Genomic DNA, 27,170 nt, shown 5'->3' with positions numbered 1-27,170 from the left:
TGGCAACGCAGGTCAGTAGGGTGATCAAGAAGGCATATGGCATGCTTTCCTTCATCGGACAGGGTATTGAGTACAAGAGTTGGCAGGTCATGTTACAGTTGTATAAGACTTTGGTTCGGCCACATTTAGAGTACCACGTACAGTTCTGGTCGCCACATTACCAAAAGCATGTGGATGCTTTGGAGAGGGTGCAGAGGAATCTCACCAGGATGTTGCCTGGTATGGAGGGTGCTAACTACGAAGAAAGGTTGAGTAAATTAGGATTATTTTTATTCGAAAGACGGAGATTGAGGGGGGACCTGATTGAGGTCTACAAAATCATGAGGGGTATCGACAAGGTAGATAGCAAGAAGCTTTTTCCCAGAGCGGGGGACTCAATTACTAGGGGTCACGAGTTCAAAGTGAGAGGAGGAAAGTTTATGGGAGATATGCGTGGAAGGTTCTTTACACAGAGGGTTGTGGGTGCCTGGAACATGTTGCCAGCGGATTTGGTAGACACAGACACGATAGTGTCTTTTAAGATGTATCTGTACAGGTACATGGACGGGCAGGGAGCAAAGGGATACAGACCTTTAGAAGATACATAATAGTCTTAAACAGAGGATCTTGATCGGTGCAAGCTTGGAGGACTGAAGGGCCTCTTCCTGTGCTGTAATTTTCTTTGTTCTTTGTTCTATTTCAAATCCAGTATGATTGTTTTTCAGAATCTTGTGTCTTTCAGATTTTCAGCATCTGCATGACTTTGCTTTTACTTGTTTGTTTTGGAGGTAGATGTGATTAGATTTAAATGTCGTTGTCATAAATCACAATTCCAGTGAAAGAATGGTTTTGGTGTTCTTTCCTTTCCCTAAGGATCTTGATCTGTGTTTGTTTATGGTTGCACGGCTACCAGTAGCTCTCCTGTTCCTCCTTAAATGATCATTATTTGTACATGAGGTTATCTGTTGATGGTATTGGTCACAGTGGCCAAATTAATTTATTTTGTCACTGAACATAATAGAGGAACGGGAGCCATGGCTAAGACTTCTGCCTAAAACTTTTATCAATGTTTAGACACTGAGACTGGCCAATTCAACGTAATACAGCCCACCTGGGCATTTAATTGTTGAGCAATTGAGGATGAAAATACATGTGTCTTCATATTTAAGATGAAATACAAATGCTGGAGGCATCCATCAGGTCAGGGAATACTAATTTGTAGAGAGGGGAATTTAGGGCTAGTGATTCAGGTTGTTGACTTGAACATTGATAACAAAGTGTGGAGCTGGATGAACACAGCAGGCCAAGCAGCATCTTAGGAGCACAAAAGCTGACGTTTCGGTCCTGGACCCTTCATCAAACTTGAACATTGGCCTTGGTTAAGGTGCAGCACACACTCACCAGAATTATCATAGGAATTAAAAGGGTTTGCACTTTACCAAAGTAAAATTTATATTACATTGGGCTTAGTATCAGAGGGCTGAACTGACCAATGTCTTTGAAATATGAAAAGGGATTTAATACAGTCAGTACAGAGAAACTCGGAAGGGGTCCCTGGACAAGAGGCATAATCTTAAAATTAGAACTGAGCTAATTTAGATGAAATCAGGGAGCACTTTTTCACATGCAGTGCAGTAGAAATATGGAACTGCATCCAAGAGTCTGTAGATTCTGGGTCAGTTGAAAAATTTATAGTCTGCATTTAATAGATTTTAGGGAAGGAGGGCTATCAAACAGAATGGAGCAAATAGGGATAAGTAATGTGCAGAGACACGTAGTGTTTTATGAACTCAAAACTCAAGGGCTGAATGACACATTTTTGTTAGTTTTTGCTAAGTTCCTACGTAACTTTGAGAATTATTTGCAATAGTTTTTGTAGAAATGAAACACCACAAGAAATGAAAATAGTTAAGCACTTCAACAGATGAACTAAATGATATTTCCCATTCTCTTAACCATCCATTGGAAGAGAAAGTGAAACCATTCAGCATGCATGATTTTTCAAAAGATAATCAAGGAAAACATTTAAGAATATCAACTGAAAAATATAACCACTTAAAAGATTACTGTGAGAAAGAAGGAAAAGAAATGGAAAAATAAAAACATGAAATTAAAACTGAAAGAACCAATATGGTTGTTACTGTCAAGTAAAGAATTGTTAGAGATCTTGCTGCTCTGAGTCAATGCGTCTCCATCTCCCTGTCCCCACTGCTCCAATCCATTCACTCATACATATTCACAACTTGCTGGCCCAATCTCAACAGGTCTGTGGTCACCAAATCACAGCCATCTCTAATTCACTGGATTGGCCAGTTTGCTGGTGACATTCATTGGTTGGATGCCCAGAGGTTAAAGTGAATCCTTTAGATTGTAATATTAAAAGAAAACGTGTTATTTTACTTCTTTATATCTCTTGCTTACCTCTTAGGATAAAATGTGAAGTATTTCATTTTTAATTTCCTTGTAGCTCATTGATGTTTTCTTGTTCACAGAGATGGGGCTTCAAATTAAACAGCCTTGCAGTTATACACGCAATACAGAATGTAAGCCCAGAAATGGACATTACTGCAAAGACAAAAACTGTCAGATGGCATTTATTCACAAAACGTGCCCTCCAGGTGAAGGAGTTAAGGAAAAAGGTATGGTGTTAGATTTTCTGTATCCCATAGCTAAATAATGTCTTGAACTTAAATGATAATGTAATTGTTTTTCTACTAATTTTGTCAAAATTCAGCACTGTAATAGCAGCAGAGCACTGACAATCAAGCACTAAGGCCAGCTTTCAAATAATTGACCCTAAAGATTCACTTGAATCTGAACTGGCCCAATAAATTTAATTACGGACAAGGGAAACAAACTAAATTGAATTAAGTTAAAGGGGGTTTGCGCCCAGGCAGGAAAGCTGTCCTTGAACATCCTGCTGCAGTTTATCAGATTTATCCCATTGAGGCCTGCAGGTAAATCTGTTACAGTCTTTGGACTGAATTTGCTGCCCACATCGGGAATGAGGTGGATATGGCCCTAAAACTGAGGCTAATTCACATTCCAACTTCCTATTCTCAGCCACAATCATTATAGCCAATACAGGTTCAAGACCCAGGAAGGCCAGCTACTACACTAGTGTTCAGCAATTGGATTCATTAAGAGCCTTGTTAAAGCTAAGTAATGGACCATGCCCGACCCAGAATTTGCATTCAATGCCAGTGTCTAGTAGCAACTGGGACAGACCACCTGTCTGGAGGTAGATACTTAGCAGTAGACCAGTGAACAAGCAATCCAGACAAACCTCTTGTCTCTCGCTGCCTGTCTGGCTGGTGCTACAATCACAATCCATTCAGTAGATAGCCCCAACTTCCCTGTTTGCTATTTGTTTCTTTTGTTTGTTTTTAAATGTGGCCAAGAGGAGATCTGTGTGCAGCATCGTAACAGAGACTAGGTAATCCAGGCTTGACAATCTGCCAGTTTGCCTTATTTAGATAGGTAACTAGTCTCATTGACAATTATAGAGGCTTCCCCTCAATGTTCCAGGTCAGACTTAGGATCTAGAAATATCTCTAGTTCCTGCTTCCCCACCAAATCCTCAGCCCTTAAAAAGGCAACTTTTAGCCCTTTGGGCCTGTCTTTAGACGTGGTAATTTATTTATCTGTGGAATATTTTTCACTTATTACTGGGCTGCATTGATTTAGGCTCCCTTTGCTCAATTAATTTCTTTCCTTTTACTAGCCAAAACTTAATTTTGCCCAAAATCTGAATTCCTGGACTCATGGCTATGACATCATCCCATCATCTCTGCTCCATGACCTACATTCCTTTCCTGTTAACTAAAGTATCCAACTTAAAATCATTGGCACTTCCTCCTTGCTGGGACAGCAGTGTCCTGTAGCCACTTCAAGAAGCCAAGAAGTTGTGGATGAAACAGAAAAAATGAATTTTGTCCTAAATTCATCGCAGTCATTTTCTTTTTATAATTTATGTGATTAAGTTAGTGCTGGATGATGGCAACTTAAACCCATTTTACTGTATTTTCATAAATACAAGTAACAATAAATTACTATGTTTATGTAGATTGCTGCATGGTTTTTTTCTTTCCTACCTGTGCAACTACCTTCTGCCACCTAACAATGTTTCAACTCCAGCCTCGTGGGCATCTCTTCCTCCCTCTGTCTCACCATTGATGGCAGAGACGAAATTTCATTTGCTGTGATCCAGCTTCATTCGGTAATAAAAATTGGAGTAACCCAGTCCTTTTCTCTCAACCTGGACTGCAAACTACAAACAAACACCACACAAAGCTAACCGAAGTAAACACATAATTAAACGATGGGAGACGTCACTTATTTAGTAACCATATTCACAGCTATTCCTTAGTGCATGATGTAACCCATTACTCGTTAGAGACAATAAAACATAGTGATTGCACTATGATCCATACATCCTTGCTTACTATGATCTGCCTGTACTGCTCACAAACAAAGCTTTTCACTGTACTTAGGTACACCTGACAGTAAATCACATCAAATCATGTCATTGCTATGAGTGTCAACTTTATTATTCTTAATATGCTAACACTAAAAATCTAGTTTATTTTGCACTTCTTTAAATGAGGGTGGTTTTAGTGCAAAAGTCATTACATTGTTGAGAATAAACTAGTGTGAATAAAACTTTTAATGGAAACTACAATCCAGAGGTTGTTGACTTGCTCACCAAGCTGGCTGGTTATAGTTCAAACATTTTGTCACCATGCTAGGTAGCATATCAGTGCGGCCTCCGATGTAGCGACATTGTTTTACTCCGCTTAGTATTTATGTGAGTCAGGCTATTGAGGTGTTTTGTATAATTTCTGCTTCTTTTTTGCAAGGGTTTGTATAGGGGGTCTAAGGTCACATGTTTATTGATTGCATTATGGATGGAGAACCAGGCCTCTTGGAATTCCTGTGCCTATCAATGGTTGGCTTGAGCTAGGGTGGTCACGTTGTCGCAGATAAATTGATGGCCTTCATTGTCCAAGTGCACCAGAAATGAGGGAAAGTTTATTGTGTTGTTTCGCCACTAGCTGGTGTTCGTGTAGCCTGATGGCTCATTCCTTCTTCTCTGGCCGATATCGTGTTTTTGGCAGTCTTTGCATGGTATTTTGTACACTACATTGGTCCAGCACATCGTGGGTATGGGGTCTTTGGCCCTTCTGAGTGTTTGTCGTAGCGTGGCTGTGAGTTTGTGTGCTATCCTGATTCCTTGTGGTCATAGGAGTCTCATTGTCATTTCCAATATGTTCTTGACATACGGTTGTGTGGCCAGCGTATTGTGTCCTCTTGGTGATGTCTTTCCAGTCGGCACCTGCAAATAAAGTTGATGGGGTATCCATTGACGGCGAAGACCTTTTATAGGTGCTCTCCTCTTCTTGCAAAGTTCTGCAACATACCTGAACTTCGCTATCAATGGATACCCCAAGTGAAGCAAGCCATCAGGATACACAAGCACTAGCTGGCCACAAAACAGCACAACAAATTTTGCTCATTTCAGTGCACTCGGACAATGAAGGTCATCAATTTGACTGAGACAACATGACCATTCCAGCTCAGGCCAACCATAGATAGGTACGGGAATTCCAAGAAGCCTGGTTCTCCAACCATAATGCAATCAATAAATATGTGGAATTAGACACCATATACAAATCCTTGCAAAAAAGAACTGGAAATGAAACAAACAGACCGGATCATATAAATTCTGAGTGCAGTTGAACAGCATCGCTTCATCGGAAGCCACGCTGATGTGTTACCTAGCGTGGTGACGAAACGTCTGAACTATAAGCAGCCAGCCCGGTGATCAAGTCAACACCCTTACCCACAATCCAAGCTACAAATCTTCCCAAGAACCTTAAACTATGGACCAGATTTTGCAGTCCAAGTGGTGGTAAATGCTGTTCAGAGGAGCCTTTGACGATGGGCTGTTCTTTCAAGTGGCTGAGACAAGTATTGAATGAATTTGAGCAAAATTACCTACAAGTTAGAGATAACAAGGTGTAGAGCTGGATGAACACAGCAGGCCAAGCAGCATCAGAGGAGTAGGAAAGCTGACATTTTGGGTCCTCTGACCCTTCCTTATTTTCTGAAGAAGGCTCTAGGCCCAAAATGTCAGCTTTCCTGCTCCTCTGATGCTGCTTGGCCTGCTGTGTTCATCCAGCTGTACACCTTGTTATCTCAGAGTCTCCAGCATCTGCAATTCCTACTGTCTCTTACCTATAAGATAAATGGACGTGTATATGCCTCGTATGAGAGCTGTAATTACAGCTGCAGGGCCTGTGGTTGAAGCAGCCCTTAGTAATACAAATTCTGTTTCAATGATCTGGTACTGATATCATTGATGCGACTGGACAATCTGAAGGGTCTGACAGCAAACTGGGCACCATGTCCGGATTCCTGATGGAAACGGTTAATGCTGCTAAGCACACAATGTCTTCAGTACCCCTGCATAGATCATGTAGTGTAGGTATACTTGGTCATGGCCAGATGGGCCTAACTGCTCCAGGTTAGATTTCGTATCTGTGTCACAAACATTCTCAGTCAGATTCTCAATGTCACACCAGTGTTCTTTTTTCTGACTACTGTTGTAATGGCTGACTGTCACCTGCAAGATGGCAAATGGGCCGGTAAGGGAACGTGGAAAATGAATGTGAAACTTTTGACCCCAGAAACATTGGGGCACTCATAAGGGATTACAAAAGTCAGAGAACTGTGAAATTCTTGAGTTTCCCAACAGACTGGTGGGAAACCGTCAAGGGGGACATCAAGAGGTTTTTCATCCTCAAAGGTGTTCAGAGGTGAGAGAGATGAGTGAAATTATTAAAATTCCAGAAGAGCATACGAAACCTACTCCTGATGGAGGTTAATGTCTGTGAGGATCTCCAGGAGATAAAGAACCAGCAAACCTCGCTCTTTGCCTTCAAGGCCTCCAAGATAATCTTCTGGTCCAGGGACCACACCATGGAGAAGGATGAGATGTGTTCATGTTTCTTCTTCCAGAAAGCTCACAAAGAGAGCTCTGTGCTCAGCAGCCTGAAGAAAGAAGATGGCTCAATAGCATCATCTCACTTTGACATCCTGAGAATCAGCAAATCCTTTTATGCCAGACTGTATATCATGAAGCCCACAGACAGCATGGCCCCCCAGTCATTCCTGTCTTTTGTCATGTAAGTCTTAGACTATAGCAGGTGGAAGAATCTGATTCAGCCATTATCCCTTGGTGAGTTGACTAAGGCCTTTGAGAAGAGTCAAACTCCTAGCAGCGACAGCTTACTGATTGAAGTGTACTCAGCTCAGTGGCAGTTGACTGGCCAGGACCTGCTGGAGGTATATGACAGTATATTTCTGGCAGGTAGTGTATGCAAATCCGTAAGGAAAGGTATCACCGCCCTCATCTACAAGTAGAAGGAGGAGAGGAAAGAAATCAGAAATTGGCAACCAGTCTCACTGCCGAATGCGGATTATAAAATCCCATCCAATGTCATCATTAACTGTGTCAGGTCAGCTGTAGGATCAGTGATTCACCCTGACCAAACCTGTGCTTTACGGACAGGATGATCTCTGGATCCTCACAGGACAGATTACCAGAAGGTACTGTGAATATTGTTCGGAGGGACTGGGGCATGTGCAAAAACTTGGAAGGAGTGCAAGACCAGGATGAAGTAAAAACTGGGCTTAAGTGAGCACCATTCCCCCTCCATTGCAGGTAAAAGCTTGGTCATCAGATGTGAAGTACTTTTAGTAATCCTGCACATGTTAGAGATCTGGCCCATTCCCTGGACCTATGCCTTAGCAGCCACCCATGTCATCTTCCACTGCATCTGGAGATCTAAGATGCATTGTATCTGCAGGGACACCATGCACAAAGCTGTGGATAAGGGGGCAGGGATGTATCCAATGCTACCCTTATCCTGATGTGTGGCTTCATTGAGCTGTGTATAGACCATAGAAACCAAGTGTCACTATGTGCTGAGGTTCTACCTTCCCCAGTGTCGCAAAGGTTGCATCTGACTTCACTGCTGCAGAACACTCCAATAAGTTGGTCCATTCCATATCACCTCCGCTTCATGTAACAATTTGCAACAAAAAACTCCTTTGACCACAAACCCAACAGGAAATGTTCAGCACATAGCCTTCTGCACACACTGCAGGAAAAGAAAGGGTGGTTCCCTAAACAGACTGTCAAGATCATTTGGCAGAATGCTTCATTGCTAGAATATTCCAGCAACCACCAACTCATAGCTTGGCTAGTGGTGTGAAGGGCACTGCTCATCAGATCCTTCATGTATACCCAGCCTCTCTGTGCTGCCACACAATGCCTTCAAAGTGCCTGCACCATTAAGGAAACTGTCACACATCACCTTCTGGAATTTCCCTTTGCAAAGAAGGTCTGGAGAGAGAGATGCAGCGTTCTTTGTCGAGGTCTGTCCAGAGCAATTCTGTCATTCAGGACTCTTGTGCTCTATGGTCTGTGCACCAGGACACACAATAAGACAAACATTGATTGTGCTAGGAGGATCATCAATTCACTGAAATACTGCCGTTTGGTCCCCCAAAACTTGTTGGTCTTCCAGTGTAAAGAGTTGACCTCAGCTGAATTTTGCAGACTGACACATTGAAAGTCCGGGATGACATGCTGAGGAACACACTAAAGCTTGGGGCAGTCGTCGCCAAGGCACAGCGGGGAAAGATCGCCATCTTTGGTCTTTTTGTCAAAGTACAACAAGGGTCCATTCGGTTGTCAGACCCTCTCGGAGCCTCAAAATAATCATAAGTAGCTTGCAACATTGGTAGAAAATGTGTTTGTATATTTGCAACTGCAGCAAAGCTCTGAAAAATGTCAAACTTCCAACGTTTTTATAGAACCCCTACAGTGTGGAATCAGGCTGCTCAGCCCAGCAAGCCCACTCAGAGCATCCCACCCAGACCTATGCCCTTATAACCCCCTAATCTACATATCCCTGAACATTACGGGCAATTTAGCATAGCCAGCCCACCTAGCCTGCACATCCTTGGATTGTGATAGGAAACCAGAGCACCTGGAGGAAACCCATGCAGACACAGGGAGAATGTGCAAACTCCTCACAAACAGGAGTCCAAGGGTAGAATTGAACGTGCGTTCTTGGTGCTGTGAGACAGCAGTTCTAACAACCAAGCCACCGTGCCGCCCCTCTTTTTATTTTCTCTGCAAAGACTGGTTGGAACTGATTTAAAACCTTTGTGTGTACTTAGAGATGCTTTTTCTGAATAAAATCTACATTAGAAACAAAATATCTGGTACAGATAATGATACATTTATTTTTCAGGTACACAGTTCAAAGATACTGTGTGTGAGGTGTGCGCCGATGGAACCTACTCCAGCAATGATTCATCAACTGAACCATGTGTGAAGTGGACTAAGTAAGTGTCCCAAGCGAATTCAGAATTTTTAATTTGTCATTAATTCAGTGTTTAATTTAATTATAATTTAATTGCCATTAAATTGCCAGAGTAGAGTGGCTATAATTTTCAACAACGCGTTGTGGAATTTTTACTGACAGGGGTTTGGCTGGGGAATCTGATATCAATTTTGCAGACTGGGGTGATGAAAGTAAAAATGCTGGTAATTCAACAAGAACTCATCAATACCTGCATTTAATCAGTTCCTGCTTGAAAATATGTTCAAAAGACAGTCAACCATTGTTTTGATTTCAATAAAAACCATTTGATTGAAGATGTCTCCTACATTCTGGCATTAAATGCTTGCACTGTGTGAAACTTATTGGGATGAAATAGTGCAGAGCACAGCAGAGATTGATAGGGAATTGAAATTGAGAGGCTGGAATGCAGTTAAGTGTTCGTTGAGGCCAGTTGTTTTGGTGACATCTGCAGGAGTTCACAATCTTCTGCACAGTACTGTGTATCCCAGGTGCATACAGCTATGCAGAGGCTGAGCAGAGAGAGCTGGAGCTGCAAGACGAACAAAGGTGATGACCGTGTTTCAGGAGAAGGATGAGCCTGGTGTAGCGAGGATCTGTACAGCCACACAACCTGTTGCTGGTACTCCTAGGATTGTCTCATACATGCACAGATGGGCTGGTCTGAGACTGGACAGCCATGTGGCACATCAACAAAGACCCCACTGAACCTTCCAACATACAGCATTCCTGTAGTCACTAATCTGTACACTTCACTAATCTCCACTGCTCGTCTTCTATCCTTGTCATTGCTATTTATCTCAAGGTGATGTTCACTTGGTAAATGTGATTTATTAATGCGAGTAAATGGACAATGTAACTTGAAATTGAGTTTGCCATGTTTCAGAGTCAATTATGTAACCACCCAAGTGATTTTCTTTGTGCTACTACAAATCCTTTATCTTCTGTTTTTCTACACATTCTATGTGCTGCTACACCTGTGGCTTTAGCAGAGCTGAAGGTGGACGACTTAGTTGACTGCGACTCCTCAGATGTTCGTGGTGGACATTCTTTGAAGCTTGGAGCCCGTGATGGACCTGCCAAAGGCTTTCCCGCCTGTACCTGTGCAGGGAGCAGTCTCGGTCCCAGGCTTCAGAAAGGAGTGTGCATGTGGAGCTAAACACAAGACGAACAGGAGTGTCTTGAAGAGAGACTTCATTTCTATGTACCATCTCTCCACCTTTTCTCTGATACATCCTCCCCCAACCTTCCATATTTCAATGCCAGCCAAGAATTATAATGCGCTCTGCATCACCCAATTGCCAAATTAAAGCTTTCCTCACTCAAATCTGTTTGTTCAGATTGGATAGAATGCCAGCATGCACTTGATGGGCTGCCATGACTGATGCTCTGTGCTGGTGCCCACAGTTTACAGAGAAATGGATATGCGCACAAATATTTTAGATATTCTGGAACGCAAATAATTTTTTTTTAGAAGTGGATCTGTGGATGCTGGAGATCTGAAACCAAAACAGAAATTCTGTTTTTGTGTCAAAGGAAAGCCAGTCTCTCTCCTGGTGTACAAAGCCTCTGGAAATACTGACAGGACCTCTAGCATTTTCTATACCTGCTGCTCCAGAATAGCCCTGTTGGTCAGTGACTCTCGTAACCCAGCATCTGTGTTGAGCTGAGCAGTTTGGAGCCTAATGGGGCTTCTTCACAGCTGTCCCTGTCTGCAGTGCCTGCAGCTGCTCACTTGTAATTATGACTCACATGCGACAATGTAGCTACCTGACTAGGAAGGCCATTAGCTTGTGTGAATCTCAGCTGGTGGAGAGTATGAATGAGTCATGTGGCAGTTCTTCCTCAAAATGTGTTGTCTCATGTGAGAGATGCTGACTCCTCAAATCAACTCTTGTCTCATGTTTTAAGGACTCGTGGGAGTTGAATGTGAATTATAATTGACAAAGTGCAAGGATTCAAAACCACCTTTGTGCTGATGATGAGACTAGATTTTAGGGTCCAACAAAAACAAAGCCCTGTACAAACTCAGAGATAATGGGAACTGCAGATGCTGGAGAATCCAAGATAACAAAGTGTGGGGCTGGATGAACACAGCAGGCCAAGCAGCATGTTAGGAGCACAAAAGCTGACGTTTCGGGCCTAGACCCTTCATCAGAAAGGGGGGATGGGGAGAGGGTTCTGGAATAAATAGGGAGAAAGGGGGAGGCGGACTGAAGATGGATAGAGGAGAAGATAGGTGGAGAGGAGAGTATGGGTGGGGAGATAGGGAGGGGATAGGTCAGTCCAGGGGAGGACGGACAGGTCAAGGGGGCGGGATGAGGTTAGTAGGTAGGAAATGGAGGTAACAAAGTGTGAAGCTGGATGAACACAGCAGGCCAAGCAGCATCTAAGGAGCACAAAAGCTGACGTTTCAGAGGTGCGGCTTGGGGTGGGAGGAGGGGATAGGTGTGAGGAAGAACAGGTTAGGCAGGCGGGTCGAGCTGGGTTGGTTTTGGGATACAGTGGTTGCGGGGGTCGTTTCAACAGCTTCAAAATCTTCCTTCACCCCACTGCATCCCAAAACCAGCCCAGCTCATCCCCACCTGCCTAACCTGTTCTTCCTCTCACCTATCCCCTCCTCCCACCTCAAGCCGCACCTCCGTTTCCTACCTACTAACCTCATCACACCCCCTTGACCTGTCCATCCTCCCCGGACTGACCTATCTCCTCCCTACCTCTCCACCTATCTTCTCCTCTATCCATCTTCAGTCCACATCCCCCTCTCTCCCTATTTATTTCAGAATCCTTTCCCCATCCCCCCTTTCTGATGAAGGGTCTAGGCCCGAAACGTCAGCTTTAGTGCTCCTGAGATGCTGCTTGGCCTGCTGTGTTCATCCAGCCCCACACTTTATTATCCTGTATAAACTCAGCAGGTCTGGCAGGTTCTGTAGAGAGAAAGAGAGTTAATTTATTGGATCCAATTACTCTTCATCATAATGTATTATTTTCTCTCTAAAAATGCTGCGGAGTTTCTTCAGCATTTTGTTTTTGTTTCAGATCTCCAGTGTCCATGTTTCTTTGTTTTATGTTGGATTTTATAGCCACCTGACAATGCTTGATAGGTAGGTGACAGTGGAATCACTTAGGTGTCATGATATGAGCACCATTCCCTGTGCTTACTCCATACTATCCTATCAGCAATGAAGGAGGCATTGAGCAGCCTGTCAGCCTATACCCATTTAATGGTGAATTAAGATCTTTCTCCCATTGTCTCTGGGATTTTGTCCATGTTTGTAAAGGCCTCTGATAGGTTTGTGGCCTGAGAGGTTACACAGATCAGTTAGGTAGCCTGTTGGATATGCCTTTGACACAGGGAAGTGGCCCTGTAAAGACTAGCTATGGTAGTGCACAGGAAATTATAGCTTTAAATTGAGGGGTGAAAGATATAGGACAGATGTCGAGGTGGTTTCTTTACTCAGAGAGTAGTAGGGGAATGGAACGCTTTGCCTGCAACGGTAGTAGATTCGCCAACTTTAGGTACATTTAAGTCGTCATTGGATAAGCATATGGACGTACATGGAATAGTGTAGGTTAGATGGGCTTGAGATCGGTATGACAGGTCGGCACAACATCGTGGGCCAAAGGGCCTGTACTGTGCTGTAATGTTCTATGTTCTATGAAATCAGGATCCACTCTACCCAGAGTTGTCATAAAATTGAAAAGAATATTTAGTCTGTCGAGAGTCCCCAGTTTACCTGATTGATGATCCCAGATTGAAAGAAAGCACTCACTGTGTTTAACAAAAAAGCAGGTACTTACATGAATTGCTAACTTAATACCAGATCCTGTAACCCTGTAACTACAACTCTACCCATTTAAAAACAAAATCTGCATAGACATTGAATTAGAATTAGGTATATTGTCGTGTGTACTCAAGTTACAAAAGAATAGGTGTACAATGTCGCCAATGCACAGTGCCATCTTCGGTACAAAGTACCTAGGTACGAAAAAATACAGGAAAATAAAGGAAAAGTGTTGCACTGTGTTACAGATATACATGGTAAAAATTACGAAAATAAGAAATAAAGCTAAAAATATAGACATTACAATCTTGCTACGAAGGCTTCCATTTAGTCTGACCAGGCTTCTCCAGTTCCCAACCACTGACCCCTTCGCCCGCTTCCAACACAAGTCCTCCTCCTGGACACCACCCCCAGGCCTCCTACCCTCCCTCGACCTCTTCATCTCCAACTGCCGTCGAGACATCAACCGCCTCAACCTCTCCACCCCTCTCACCCACTCCAACCTCTCCCCCGCAGAACGGGCAGCCCACCGCTCCCTCCGCTCCAACCCCAACCTCACCATCAAACCCGCAGACAAGGGTGGCGCAGTGGTAGTATGGCGCACTGACCTCTACATCGCCGAGGCCAGACGCCAACTCTCCGACACCACCTCCTACCGCCTCCTCGATCATGACCCCACACCCGAGCACCAAACCATCATCTCCAACACCATTCACGACCTCATCACCACAGGGGACCTCCCACCCACAGCCTCCAACCTCATTGTTCCCCAACCCCGCACGGCCTGTTTCTATCTTCTTCCCAAAATCCACAAACCTGCCTGCCCTGGTCGACCCATCGTCTCAGCCTGCTCCTGCCCCACCGAACTCATCTCCACCTATCTGGACTCCATTTTCTCCCCTTTGGTCCAGGAACTCCCCACCTACGTCCGTGACACCACCCACGCCCTCCACCTCCTCCAGGACTTCCAATTCCCTGGCCCCCAACACCTCATATTCACGATGGACGTCCAGTCCCTGTACACCTGCATTCCGCATGGAGATGGCCTCAAGGCCCTCCGCTTCTTCCTGTCCCGCAGGCCCGACCAGTCCCCCTCCACCGACACTCTCATCCGCCTAGCTGAACTCGTCCTCACACTCAACAACTTCTCTTTTGACTCCTCCCACTTCCTACAGACTAAGGGGGTGGCCATGGGCACCCGCATGGGCCCCAGCTATGCCTGCCTCTTTGTAGGTTACGTGGAACAGTCCCTCTTCCGCACCTACACAGGCCCCAAACCCCACCTCTTCCTCCGGTACATTGATGACTGTATCGGCGCCGCCTCTTGCTCCCCAGAGGAGCTCGAACAGTTCATCCACTTCACCAACACCTTCCACCCCAACCTTCAGTTCACCTGGACCATCTCCAGCACATCCCTCACCTCCCTGGACCTCTCAGTCTCCATCTCAGGCAACCAGCTTGTAACTGATGTCCATTTCAAGCCCACCGACTCCCACAGCTACCTAGAATACACCTCCTCCCACCCACCCTCCTGCAAAAATTCCATCCCCTATTCCCAATTCCTCCGCCTCCGCCGCATCTGCTCCCACAATAAGACATTCCACTCCCGCACATCCCAGATGTCCAAGTTCTTCAAGGACCGCAACTTTCCCCCCACAGTGATCGAGAACGCCCTTGATCGCGTCTCCCGCATTTCCCGCAACACATCCCTCACACCCCGCCCCCGCCACAACCGCCCCAAGAGGATCCCCCTCGTTCTCACACACCACCCTACCAACCTCCGGATACAACGCATTATCCTCCGACACTTCCGCCATTTACAATCCGACCCCACCACCCAAGACATTTTTCCATCCCCTCCCCTGTCAGCTTTCCGGAGAGACCACTCTCTCCGTGACTCCCTTGTTCGCTCCACACTGCCCTCCAACCCCACCACACCCGGCACCTTCCCCTGCAACCGCAGGAAATGCTACACTTGTCCCCACACCTCCTCCCTCACCCCCATCCCAGGCCCCAAGATGACATTCCACATTAAGCAGAGGTTCACCTGCACATCTGCTAATGTGGTATACTGCATCCACTGTACCCGGTGCGGCTGCCTCTACATTGGGGAAACCAAGCGGAGGCTTGGGGACCGCTTTGCAGAACACCTCCGCTCAGTTCGCAACAAACAACTGCACCTCCCAGTCGCAAACCATTTCCACTCCCCCTCCCATTCTCTAGAGGACATGTCCATCATGGGCCTCCTGCAGTGCCACACTGATGCCACCCGAAGGTTGCAGGAACAGCAACTCATATTCTGCCTGGGAACCCTGCAGCCATATGGTATCAATGTGGACTTCACCAGTTTCAAAATCTCCCCTTCCCCTACTGCATCCCTAAACCAGCCCAGTTCATCCCCTCCCCCCACTGCACCACACAACCAGCCCAGCTCTTCCCCCCCACCCACTGCATCCCAAAACCAGTCCAACCTGTCTCTGCCTCCCTAACCGGTTCTTCCTCTCACCCATCCCTTCCTCCCACCCCAAGCCGCACCCCCAGCTACCTACTAACCTCATCCCACCTCCTTGACCTGTCCGTCTTCCCTGGACTGACCTATCCCCTCCCTACCTCCCCACCTACACTCTCTCCACCTATCTTCTTTACTCTCCATCTTCGGTCCGCCTCCCCCTCTCTCCCTATTTATTCCAGTTCCCTCTCCCCATCCCCCTCTCTGATGAAGGGTCTAGGCCCGAAACGTCAGCTTTTGTGCTCCTGAGATGCTGCTTGGCCTGCTGTGTTCATCCAGCCTCACATTTTATTATAATGTCAGTAATTCACAGCTTTGTCACCAGTCCAGATTATGGGTATCAATGAGATTTTTTTTCAATTCCTTTCAACTCTTTGAGGAGGACAGGAGGTTATGGGCATATCAATCCTCGATTTTCATTCTCCGATTGAGCATTCACCCTTTCATTGTCTCTGAATATTTTTGTTCCCTTTTTCCTTTCAGGAAGGTGCACAGAGAAAGGGAGGGGGGGGGGAGAGAAGAGAGAGAGAGAGAGAGAGCTACTAACCGCGCAGAGGGTTCTTTAAAACCCACAAGCTGCTCATAATTTCCGTTTAGCTTTTCCATTCACAGAAGAGAGAAACCAGATGTTTCTCCTTCACAGGCAGGATGTCGCTGATGTATTGTCACAACACAATGTTGCAGCTACTTGCCCTGGAACCAATGAAAAAGTTCTTACCATTCTGATTACTCCTGAACACTTCGTTGTTGATACTTTACTCGCACCATTTGACATCTTTGACCACTTGCAAAGACCTGTTATTCAGCCTGTCAACACTCCACTCACATCAATGTGCAAACTCCACACAGATAGTCACCTGAGGCTGGGCTTAGAATAACACTTCAGACAGAGAATAATTAAAACAGGTGGAATAAAGGAGAACCCTAAAGCTTTCTATAGGTCTGCAAGGAATAAGAGGATGACTAGGATAGAAATAGGGCCAGTCAAAGACAGAAGTGGGAAGTTGTGTGTGGACCCTGTAGAGATCAGAGAGGTGCTAAATGATTATTTCTCATCTGTTTTCACTGAGGAACGGAAGAATCCTGTAGAGGAGACGACTGAGTTACGGGCTACTAGAGTTGAAAGGATTAAGGTTAGGAAGGAGGAGGTGTTATCAATTCTAGAAGGTGTGAAGGTAGATAAATCCCCTGGGCCGGATGGGATTTTTCCGAGGATTGTCTGGGAAGCTAGGGAGGAGGTGGCGGAGCCTTTGGCCTTGATCTTTGAGTCCTCATTGTGTACAGGTTTAGTACCAGAGGACTGGAGGATTGCAAATGTTGTGCCCTTGTTCAAGAAGGGCAGTCGGGACGACCCAGGTAATTATAGACCTCTGAGCCTTACGTCTGTTATAGGAAAAGTTTTGGAAAGGTTTATAAGAAATAGGATTTATAATCATCTCGCAAGCAACAGTTTGATTGGAGATAGTCAATATGGATTCATCAAGGGCAGGTCATGTCTCACAAACCTCACTGAGTTTTTTGAGAAGGTGGCCAAGCATGTGGATGAGGGTAGGGCAGTTGACATGGTACTTCAGTAAAGCCTTTGATAAGGCTCCACATGGCAGGCTATTGGAGAAAATACACAAGCACAGGATTGAGGGAGATTTAGCAGTTTGGTTAGAAAGTGGCTTTCTGTAAGAAGGCAACGAGTGGTGGTTGATGGAAAATATTCAGCCTGGAGTCCGGTTACTAGTAGTGTGCCACAAGGATCTGTTTTGGGACCACTGCTGTTTGTCATTTTTATAAATGACTTGGACGCAGGCATAGGTGGATGAGTTAGTAAGTTTGCAGATGACACTAAAGTCGGTGGAGTGGTGGACAGTGTGGAAGAATGTTGCAGCTTGCAGGAAGACTTGGATAAACTGCAGAATTGGGGTGAAAGGTGGCAAATGGAGTTCAATGCAGATAGAGGTGATTCACTTTTGGAGGAATAATAGGAAGGCAGAATACCGGGTCAATGGAAAGATTCTTGGTAGTGTGGATGTGCAGAGGGATCTTGGTGTCCATGTACATAGATCCCTGAAATTTGCCACCGAGGTTGATAGTGCTGTTAAGAAGGCTTACGGTGTGTTAGGTTTTATTGGTAGAGAGATTGAGTTCCAGAGCCGTGATGTCATACTGCAACTATACAAAACGCTAGTGTGGCCTCATTTGGAATACTGCGTGCAGTTCTGGTCGCCCCATTACAGGAAGGATGTGGAAGCATTGGAAAAGGTGCAGAGGAGATTTACCAGGAGCGCAGGCCCTATGAAGAAAAGCTGAGGGACTTGGGTCTGTTCTCATTGGAGAGAAGGAGGCTAAGAGGGGATTTAATAGAGACATACAAGATGATCAGAGGATTAGATAGGGTGGGCATTGAGAGTCTTTTTCTGAGGATGATGACTTCAGCTTGTACGAGGGGGCACAGTTACAAATTGAGGGGTGATGGATTTAAGACAGATGTCAGAGGCAGGTTCTTTACTCAGAGAGTGGTAAGGGCATGGAACGCCCTGCCTGCCAATGTAGTTAACTCAGCCATATTAGGGGCATTTAAACAGTCCTTGGACAAGCATATGGATAATGATGGGATGGTGTGGGGGGATGGGCTTAGATTAGTTCACAGTTCAGCACAACATCAAGGGCCGAAGGGCCTGTTCTGCGCTGTATTTTTCTATGTTCTGTGTTCTAGATTAATTACAACATACATACAACAACAATTATGAACATGTGTTCTGTGTTTTTTTCTACATCTTACCCAGATGTGAAGAACGGAACCAGAAATTAGTCAATCAAGGAACATCTAAGAGTGATGCCGTGTGTAAAGATGAGAGTAATCCAATCGTTATACCTCTTGTGGTGGCTTTTGTGATTATCGTTGTGCTTGTTGGGATTGCGATTTTTTATTGTAAAATGAAAAAGAACGCCTCAGCTCTTGTGCCCCAGAGTTGCTGCTTGTCCTGCTCTGCTCATCGATCTCCACACTTAGGTACCTCAACTTCAGGTATCATCTTTCATTTCCTGTATGATTTTCCATATTAGGGTTCATTTAGCTAAAATATAAATAAACTTCTTTCCTTTCCAGCAATTTTGTACAGCTGGAAATTTAGCAGCAGAAAGTCTTAGAATCAGTATCTGACAATTAATGGGTTCACGGGTCTAAAAGATATCAGGGGTCTGAAATGCAGAGTTTTATAGCGATCAAGGGAAACCCAGGTAGATCCAGGAATACTTTGCAAAGCCTAGAGTATTGGGGGAAGAGCATTCCTGGCCCTCTTGGCCCACAAGGAGTTTTAACTGAATTTATTGAAACTTCCATGCAGTGTGAGTATCTCCCTAACTTCTTGTTTACTACATCATGGCCTGATGGCATTTTAAGGCTGTGGCCTTTAAGTATTGGTAAGTTCCATCTGCTTCTTGTCACAGTCTTTTTTAATTTCAAACTTTGAAGGAGAAGATGGTGTCAGGCAGGTGTGACACTACCTCTGGCTGTTATGTTGCTTTGGCCTATTTTTCACCTGACCCTTTTTACACCATTCACACTGAACAGCAGTGGGTAGGTTCAAATTGAGGCCAGTGTTTAATTTGCTATAAAGAATGTGTGCTATTTTCTGATTAGTAAAAACTGGCAAATTAAACAAACATGGCATAAGTCTAGTTCACAGCCTCATTTCCTTCTATTTTACGTATTTTTCTTTCATTCGCAGATTCTGACAAAGAAGCAGCTGGAACGGTAAATATGTGCTTTTAATACCTATGTCATATGCATAAAACCATACCATCTGCAAATCTGAAAGCTGAAAATATTCCACGTGTTCCAATATAATTTGAAACATATGCGCTTCCTGCAAAGCTGTCCAGGAGCTTGATTCTCAGAGAGACCTGAAATTAATGCAGTATTCTGTGGCATGCAAGGCAGTGAAGAGTCAGTCAGTATGGACATTGAACTATGATTGGATTAACATAAAATGTCAATGTAATAATCATTAAGATTTTTATTGTTTGTAAGCATGTTAGGATATTGAAATGAATTTCAGGGAGGTAGAGCATACGTAGTCCAAGTGCAGTCAAATGCCGAAGATGCAGAGAAGGTGCCATTAAAGGTGATTAGAGATGACCATCTAACATGTAGAAGTGTAACTTGAAATTGTTTCTGTTGTCCAGATTAAGCGATCTCAACTTTACCAAAGACGTGATGCTAAATGTTGAAGTCATCAAATCAGAATTTACAGAGTAGAGTCAAGGTGAACATTGATCATGCATATGCACATCAGCTTAAGAGGATACATGCAAACTGAGGGATTACCAGCTGACTAGCACGCAGAAGAAATAAGGAGTAATCAATGAGTGGCTCCCTCAGCTGGAAATGTCAAACTTTCCAGGACTGTTTGTTGTGGCTTCTAAGCTATCAATGACAATCGATAGAGAGCAGAGAACAAATATCCTGCTGTATCGATTGTTTCATTCACCATATCAGATTCAAGACAACTTTCAAAATGTGATTCCACCCATTAAATATTTAACAACTTTTTTTTATGTTAGCAAAGAAATGAAAACAGTGTGCCTCTTGTAGAGCAGACATGCACTCCCATGCCAGAAAGTACGAGAAATAACTGCAGTTTCAAACAGTGCGGAAACCAGAACATCTGAATGGTAAGTATATTATTCTATAATCTTTTAGTGGATAAACAGACCGCATGTATGAAAGGTAAATTTGCTAATGACAATAAGTTAGATTGGAAAGTTAGTTTGAAGTGGAGGTACATAATTTACAAATATATAAAAATAAGTGACAGAATCCCTATGGTGTGGAAACAGGCCCGTCCACCCAACAAGTCCACACCGACCCTTGGAGCATCCCATTCAGACCTATCCCGTCATGACCCACCTAACCTACACATCCCTGAACACTATGGACATTTTAGCATGGCCAATCCACCTAACCTGCACATCTTTGGACTGTGGGAGGAAACTGGAGCACCCAGAGGAAACCACGCAGACACAGGGAGAATGTGCAAACTCCGTACAGACAGTGTGCAAACTCCGTACAGACAGTCACCTAAGGGTGGAATTGAACCTGGGTCCCTGGCATTGTGAGGTAGCAGTGCTAACCGCAGATCCACCGTGCCGTGAATGCAAGAATTTGGCAGATGAAGAATAATATGAATAAGTGTAAATGAACGTTTGCTAGCAGCAATACGGCACGATGAACTCTCCTTAATATCGGAACACGCAGACAATGAAGGTCATCAGTTTACCTGGGCCAAGGTAACCATAGTAGCCCAAGCCAAACATAGATACACACAGGAATTCCTAGAGGCAGGGTTCCACCCGTACTGCAATTAACAAACATATAGAATTGGACCCCATATACAAACAGATATCGCTCGATTATTAATCCAGAAACCCAGCTTATGTTCTGGGAACCCGGGTTCAAATCACACCATGGCAGATGGTGGATTTGTAATTCAAAAAATAAAGTCTGGAATTAAGAATCTACCGATCACCATGAAATCATTACCGATTGTTGGAAAAAGTCATCTGGTTCACTGATGTCCTTTAGGGGAGGATATCTGCCACCCTAACCTGGTCTGGCCTACATGTGACTCCAGACCCACAGCAATGTGGTTGACTCTGAATTGCCCTCTGAAATGGCCTAGCTAGCCATGGCCTGCTTGGCCTGCTGTGTTCATCCAGCCTCACATTTTATTAGCTAGCCACTCAGTTGTATCAATCGCTACAAAGTCTCAGAGAAATGAAACCGGACGGATCACCCAGCATCCAGGCCCTGGAAAAAACAACCGCAGAAATAGCCCTATCAACCCTGCAAAGCCCTCCTCACTAACATCTGGGGGTTAATGCCAAAATTGAGAGAGCTGTCTCACAGACTAGTCAAGCAACAGCCTGACATAGTCATACTCACAGAATCATACCTTACAGACAATGTCCTAGACATCGCCATCACCATCCCTGGATATGTCCTGTCTCACTGGCAGGACAGACCCAACGGAGGGGAAGGCACAGTGGTATACAGTCGGGAGGATGTTGCTCTAGGAGTCCTCAATATTGACTCTGGAACTCCTGAGTACTCTTGGCTTCAAGTTTACATGGGCAAGGAAACCTCCTGCTGATTACCACATACCATCGTCTCTCAGCTGACGAATCAGTATTCCTCAATGTTGCACAACACTTGAAGGAAGCATGAAGGATGGCTAGGGCACAAAATGTACTCTGGGTGAGGGATTTCAATGTCCACCACCAAGAGTGGTTTGGCAGCAGTACTACTGATCGAGTTAGTCGGGTCGTAAAGGACATAGCTGCTAGACTGGGTCTGCAGCAGGTGGTGAGGGAACCGACAAGAGGGGCAAACATACTTGACCTCATCCTTACCAGTCTGCCAGCTGCAGTTGCTTTTGTCCATGACAGTATCGGTAGGAGTGACCATCACACAGTCCTTGTGGAGACAAAGTCCCGTCTTCACATTGAGAACAACCTCCATGGTTTTGTGTGGCACTATCCCCGTACTAAATGGGACAGATTTCACACAGATCTAGCAACTCAAGGCTGGGTATCCATGAGGCGCTGTGGGCCATCAACAGCAGCAGATATGCCATGAGGTACTCAATCACCTCATGGCATATCCCCCACTCAACCATCACCATCAAGTCAGGGGATCAACTCAAGTTCAATGAAGAGTGCAGGAGGGCATGCCAGGTGCAGCACAATGCATACCTGAAGATGAGCTGTCAACCTGGTGAAGCCACCAAACAGGATACTTGCGCGCCAAACAGCGAAAGCAGCAAATGATTGACAGAGCTAAATGATCCCACAACCAATGGATCAGATCTAAGCTCAGCAGGCCTGCCACATCCAGTGGTGAATGGCAGTGGACAATTAAACAACTCACTGGAGGAGGAGGTTCCACAAATATCCCCTCAATGATGGAAGAGCCCAGCACATCAGTGCAAAAGATAAGGCTGAAGCATTCACAGCAATATTCAGCCAGAAGTGCCGAGTGGATGATCCATCTCGGCCTCCTCCAGTGGTCCCCAGCATTACAGATATCTGTCTTCAACCAATTCAGTTCACTCCATGTGATATCAAGAAATGGTTGGAGTCACTGGACACTGCAAAGGCTCCCAGCCCTGACAACATTCCGGCAATAATACTGAAGACTTGTGCTCCAGAACTTGCCGCTCCCATAGTCAAGCTGTTCCAGTGCAGTTACAACGCTGGCATATGTACAATGTGGAAAATTGCCCAGATATGTCGTGTGCATAAAAAGCAGGACAAATCCAACCTGATCAATTACCGCCCCATCGATCTCCTCTCAATCCTCAGTAAAGTGATGGAAGTTGTCAGTAACAGCGCTATCAAGCAGCACCTGCTCAGCAATAACCTGCTCAGTGACACCCAGTTTGGGTTCTGCCAGGGCCACTCAGCTCCTGACTTCATTACAGCCTTGGTTCAAACATGGACAAAAGAGCTAAATTCCTGGGGTGAGGTGAGAGTGACAGCCCTTGATATCAAGGCTGCGTTTGACTGAGTTTGGCATCAAGGAGCCCTAGCAAAACTGGAATCAATGTGTATCAGGGGTATACTCCAGTGGCTGGAGTCATACCTGACACATAGGAGGATGGCCGTGGTTGTGGGAGGTCAATCTCAACTCCAGGACATCTCTGCAGGAGTTCCTCAGGGTAGTGTCCTAAGCCCAACCGTCTTCAGCTGCTTCATCAATGACCTTCCCTCCATCATAAGGTCAGAAGTGGGAAAATTCGCTGATGATTGCATAATGTTCAGCACCATTCATGACTCTTCAGATACTGAAGCAGTCCATGTTCACATGCAACAAGATCTGGACAATGTCCAGGCTTGGGCTGACAAGTGTAAGTGATATTCACACCACAGAAATGCCAGGCTATGACCATCACCAATAAGAGACAACCTAACCACCATCCCTTGATATTCAGTGGTGTTACCATCACTAAATCCCCCACTATCAACATCCTGGAGGTTACCATTGACCAGAACCTCAACTGGGCTCATCACATTAACAGAGTGGCTACAAGAGCAGAGCAGACTCTTGGAATACTGCGGTGAGTAACTCACCCCCTGACTCCTCAAAGCCTATCCACCACCTTCCCATGATCTCATGATATTTCCACACAACCTTGTCAAGTATCGTTGGACTTTCACATTGTGTTTTATTCAACCACATTCCAATACCTGCTGATTTCTGTTATTCATCATCCCTCATAGGAGGATGGGGGTTTCTCTGTATTATCTATCCGTACAAATTCAGTTAAATCCCTTAATAATAGTTAGTTCGTTGGTTGCATTTAGAACTTCAGTATACCTATTTAGATATCATAGAATCCCAATAGTGTGTAAACAGGCCCTTCAGCCTGTCAAGTCCACACTGACCCTCAGAACATCCCACCCAGACCTATCCCTCATAACCCACCTAATCTACATATCCCTGAACACTACGGGCAATTTAGCATGGCCAATCCACCTAACCTACACATCTGTGGACTGTGGGAGGAAACCGGAGCACCCAGAGGAAACCCACACAGACACGGGGAGAATGTGCAAACTCCACACACAAAGTCATCCGATGAATGTATTGAACCTGGGTCCCTGCTGCTGTGAGGCGGCAGTGCTAACCACTGAACCAGCGTGCCACCCCTATATACCCTATATATACTATATATGTATGGTATATAGTGATAATTATCTAAAGAGTCTGAATTATCATGGGATCAGGCCTTTCCTTCTAACCTTTACTAAATAAAACAAAATTTGAACTGGAATCAGAGTTGTACAGCACTAAAACAGACCCTTCAGTTTAACTCATCCATGCCAACCGTATAGACCTAAATTAATCTAGTCTCATTTGCCAGCATTTGGCCCGTATTCCTCTAAATCCTTCCTATTCGTATACCTATCCAGGTGCCTTTTAAATGGTGTAATTGTATCAGCTTCCATCATTTTCTCTAGTAGCTAATGCATGACCCTCTGTGTGAAAAAGTTGCTCCTTGGATCCCTTTTAAATCTTTCCCCTGTCACCAACAACCTATGCCCTCTAGTTTTGGCACTCCCCTATCCTGGGAAAAAGACCTTGGCTACCAACCAATCCATGCCCCACATGATTTTATAAGCCTCTATAAGGTCACCCCTCAGCCTCCAACGCTCCAGGGAAAATAGTCCCATCTCTTCAGCGTCACCCTTAAACCTAGCAACATCCTTGTCAATCTTTTCTGTATCCCTTTCAAGTTTAACAACACAGTTCTTACAGGAGGGAGGCCAGAATTGAATGTAGTATTCCAAACGTGGCTTAAGCAATGTCTTGTACAGCCACTGACAAACACTGACCAATAAAGACAAGCATATCAAATGCCTTCTTCATTACCCTGTCTACCTGCGACTCCACCTTCAAGGAGCACCCCAAGGTCTCTTTGTTCAGCAACACTCCCTAGAATTCTACCATTAAGCGTATAAGTCCTGCCCTGATTTGCCTTAGCAAAATGCAACACCTCACATTTATCCAAATCCAACTCCAGCTGCCACTCGTTAGTACATAGACCCATCTGATCAACTCGCTGGTAAAATGGATCCTGTTTCAGGGTTTTTCCAAGTGCATTCCTTATCACGACAGTGTTGGTGTTTAAAACTGACTGTCTACAGACATCCAATTTAATCCCTTGATGTGACATTAAAACTATGATTATATACATCTATGTGTCTATGTATATGTGATTAAAGTCACCTACAGGGTCTTAGCTAATGTGAGTCAAGCTTTTCCCCTTCTATCCAACTTTAAATAGCAAACTTTAAATTAGTTTGCAAGAAAGGCTTTCCTCACTGTTTCTCTTGTCAAAACGATCTCAGTGTAAGCAGTGGCCACATTTTTGCGGCTTCTTAATATGACCCGATTGTGTGATTTCAATGAGACACCTTATTCTCTTATCTTGTTCCTATGAGTATGATGATTCTGACTGTATAAATGAGTGCTTCAGTTAACAATCTTCTTCGGTCAGGTTAAGTCAACTCAACATCAGGGAAGCCGTTTAATGTTAACTAAGAACCACGGACAGCCCTGATTCATGTAAAGTGAAGGGAAGAATAAGAGTGTTAGTATTGAGAGAAATTATGATGTCTGGGAATGAATCTAAAGTCGCTGTTACAGACTTTCAGAACGACAGTAGTCTCTTTACTTAAATTTATTCCGCTCAGTTTTTATTTCATTTTTTCCCTAACAGTTACAATAATTAGTCATCCCAATACTAAATCAAAATACAGTTACCACAGTTATTTCAGATATACCCCAGGTCAAATGTAGGATGCAGCTCTGCGTCAGATACTCAAAGGTTCACAGCCCACTCGGGCAAATCTTGGTTGATGCCTCACTGCGGTACTCAATGAGGGATGTTAAACTGAGCCCTTATCTGGTCTTTTTAAGTGGGAGTAAAAAGTAAGATTATACTTTGAAGAGGTGCTGGGAGTTCGTGCCCTGGCCAGTGGTTATTTTGATGAATAAAATCCTTCAGCCTTCCGTCACTTAAGGCAATGTGAGTAATGAAGTTAAATCCAACTTGACTGGCCTTAGAATAGCATTTCAGTAAGAGATTAATTATAACCAGGTTAGTTATAATTAAACACACAACAATTTTGATATTTCTGTAGATTTATTTTTACATTTTACCTAAATATGAAGACCACAAACAGCATCAGGTAAAACAAGGAACCTTTGTGAGTGACACAGAATGTGAAAATGAGAGTGATCGGACCAATATTATACTCGTGGTAGTTTTCTTAACTTTGCATGTGCTCATTGCAGTGGTTGTGTTAATTAGTTGGAAGAGAAAGGAGGTGCACATCATCCTCAGGTGTGTAATTCCAAGTGTAATTCCTTTGATTTACCGTACATGTTGCAGATCATGTATGATTCTCCATATTAGTGTTCATTCAGTCAAATTGCAAATAATTTGCTTTCCTTTCCAACAATGCATATTGCCATCAAAGTCCCACATGGCAATTTACCAGCAGGAGGTCACCACAAGGAAATCATGAAGCAGATCTGACAACTAATGGGATCAAAGGTCCATAGGAGATGATGGGCAAATGCAGACGGCTTTATAGTGAACAAGGGAAGTAGATGTAAGGATTCCTTATGAATCCCAGAGGGTTGCTGGGGAGGGGAGAGCATTCCTGGTTCTCCTGGCCCACAAAGAGTTCTTACTGATCTTTGCTGCATTGTGGGTGCCTCCCTAACTTCATGTTTTTGACCTCACAGCCTGTTGGCATTTTAGAGTTGTGGCCTTTAAATATAAAGAAGTGAAAAACCCCATCTGCCTATAGCTGTTGATTTCAAACACTGAAAGAGGAGATGGTGTCAGGCTGGTGTGACACTGCCTCTAGTTGTTATGTTGACATGGCCTAATT

General features: G+C 44.4%; 1 protein-coding gene across 12 annotated transcripts in view; it reads left to right on the top strand.

The window, feature by feature from the left end:
- LOC125466667 (tumor necrosis factor receptor superfamily member 5-like) overlaps positions 1-27,170 on the top strand; it is a 113,259-nt gene that overhangs the window by 82,099 nt on the left and 3,990 nt on the right. For 9 of the 12 annotated variants that reach the window (XM_048561497.2, XM_048561503.2, XM_048561504.2 and 6 more), the window contains 5 exons: positions 2,472-2,618; positions 9,306-9,399; positions 18,488-18,729; positions 19,433-19,458; positions 20,268-20,378. In XM_048561497.2, coding sequence (XP_048417454.1) covers positions 2,472-2,618; positions 9,306-9,399; positions 18,488-18,729; positions 19,433-19,458; positions 20,268-20,375 — 617 coding nt within the window. In that variant the 3' untranslated portion in view covers positions 20,376-20,378. The other 3 variants (XM_048561500.2, XM_048561502.2, XM_048561501.2) reach the window with 3 other exon arrangements.

The sequence above is a fragment of the Stegostoma tigrinum genome, chromosome 28 (genome assembly GCF_030684315.1).
Source record: "Stegostoma tigrinum isolate sSteTig4 chromosome 28, sSteTig4.hap1, whole genome shotgun sequence".
Classification (NCBI taxonomy): Eukaryota; Metazoa; Chordata; class Chondrichthyes; order Orectolobiformes; family Stegostomatidae; genus Stegostoma; species Stegostoma tigrinum.
The sequence above is the reverse complement of the archived record's forward strand: the minus strand, read 5'-3'. Positions and strand labels throughout refer to the sequence as shown.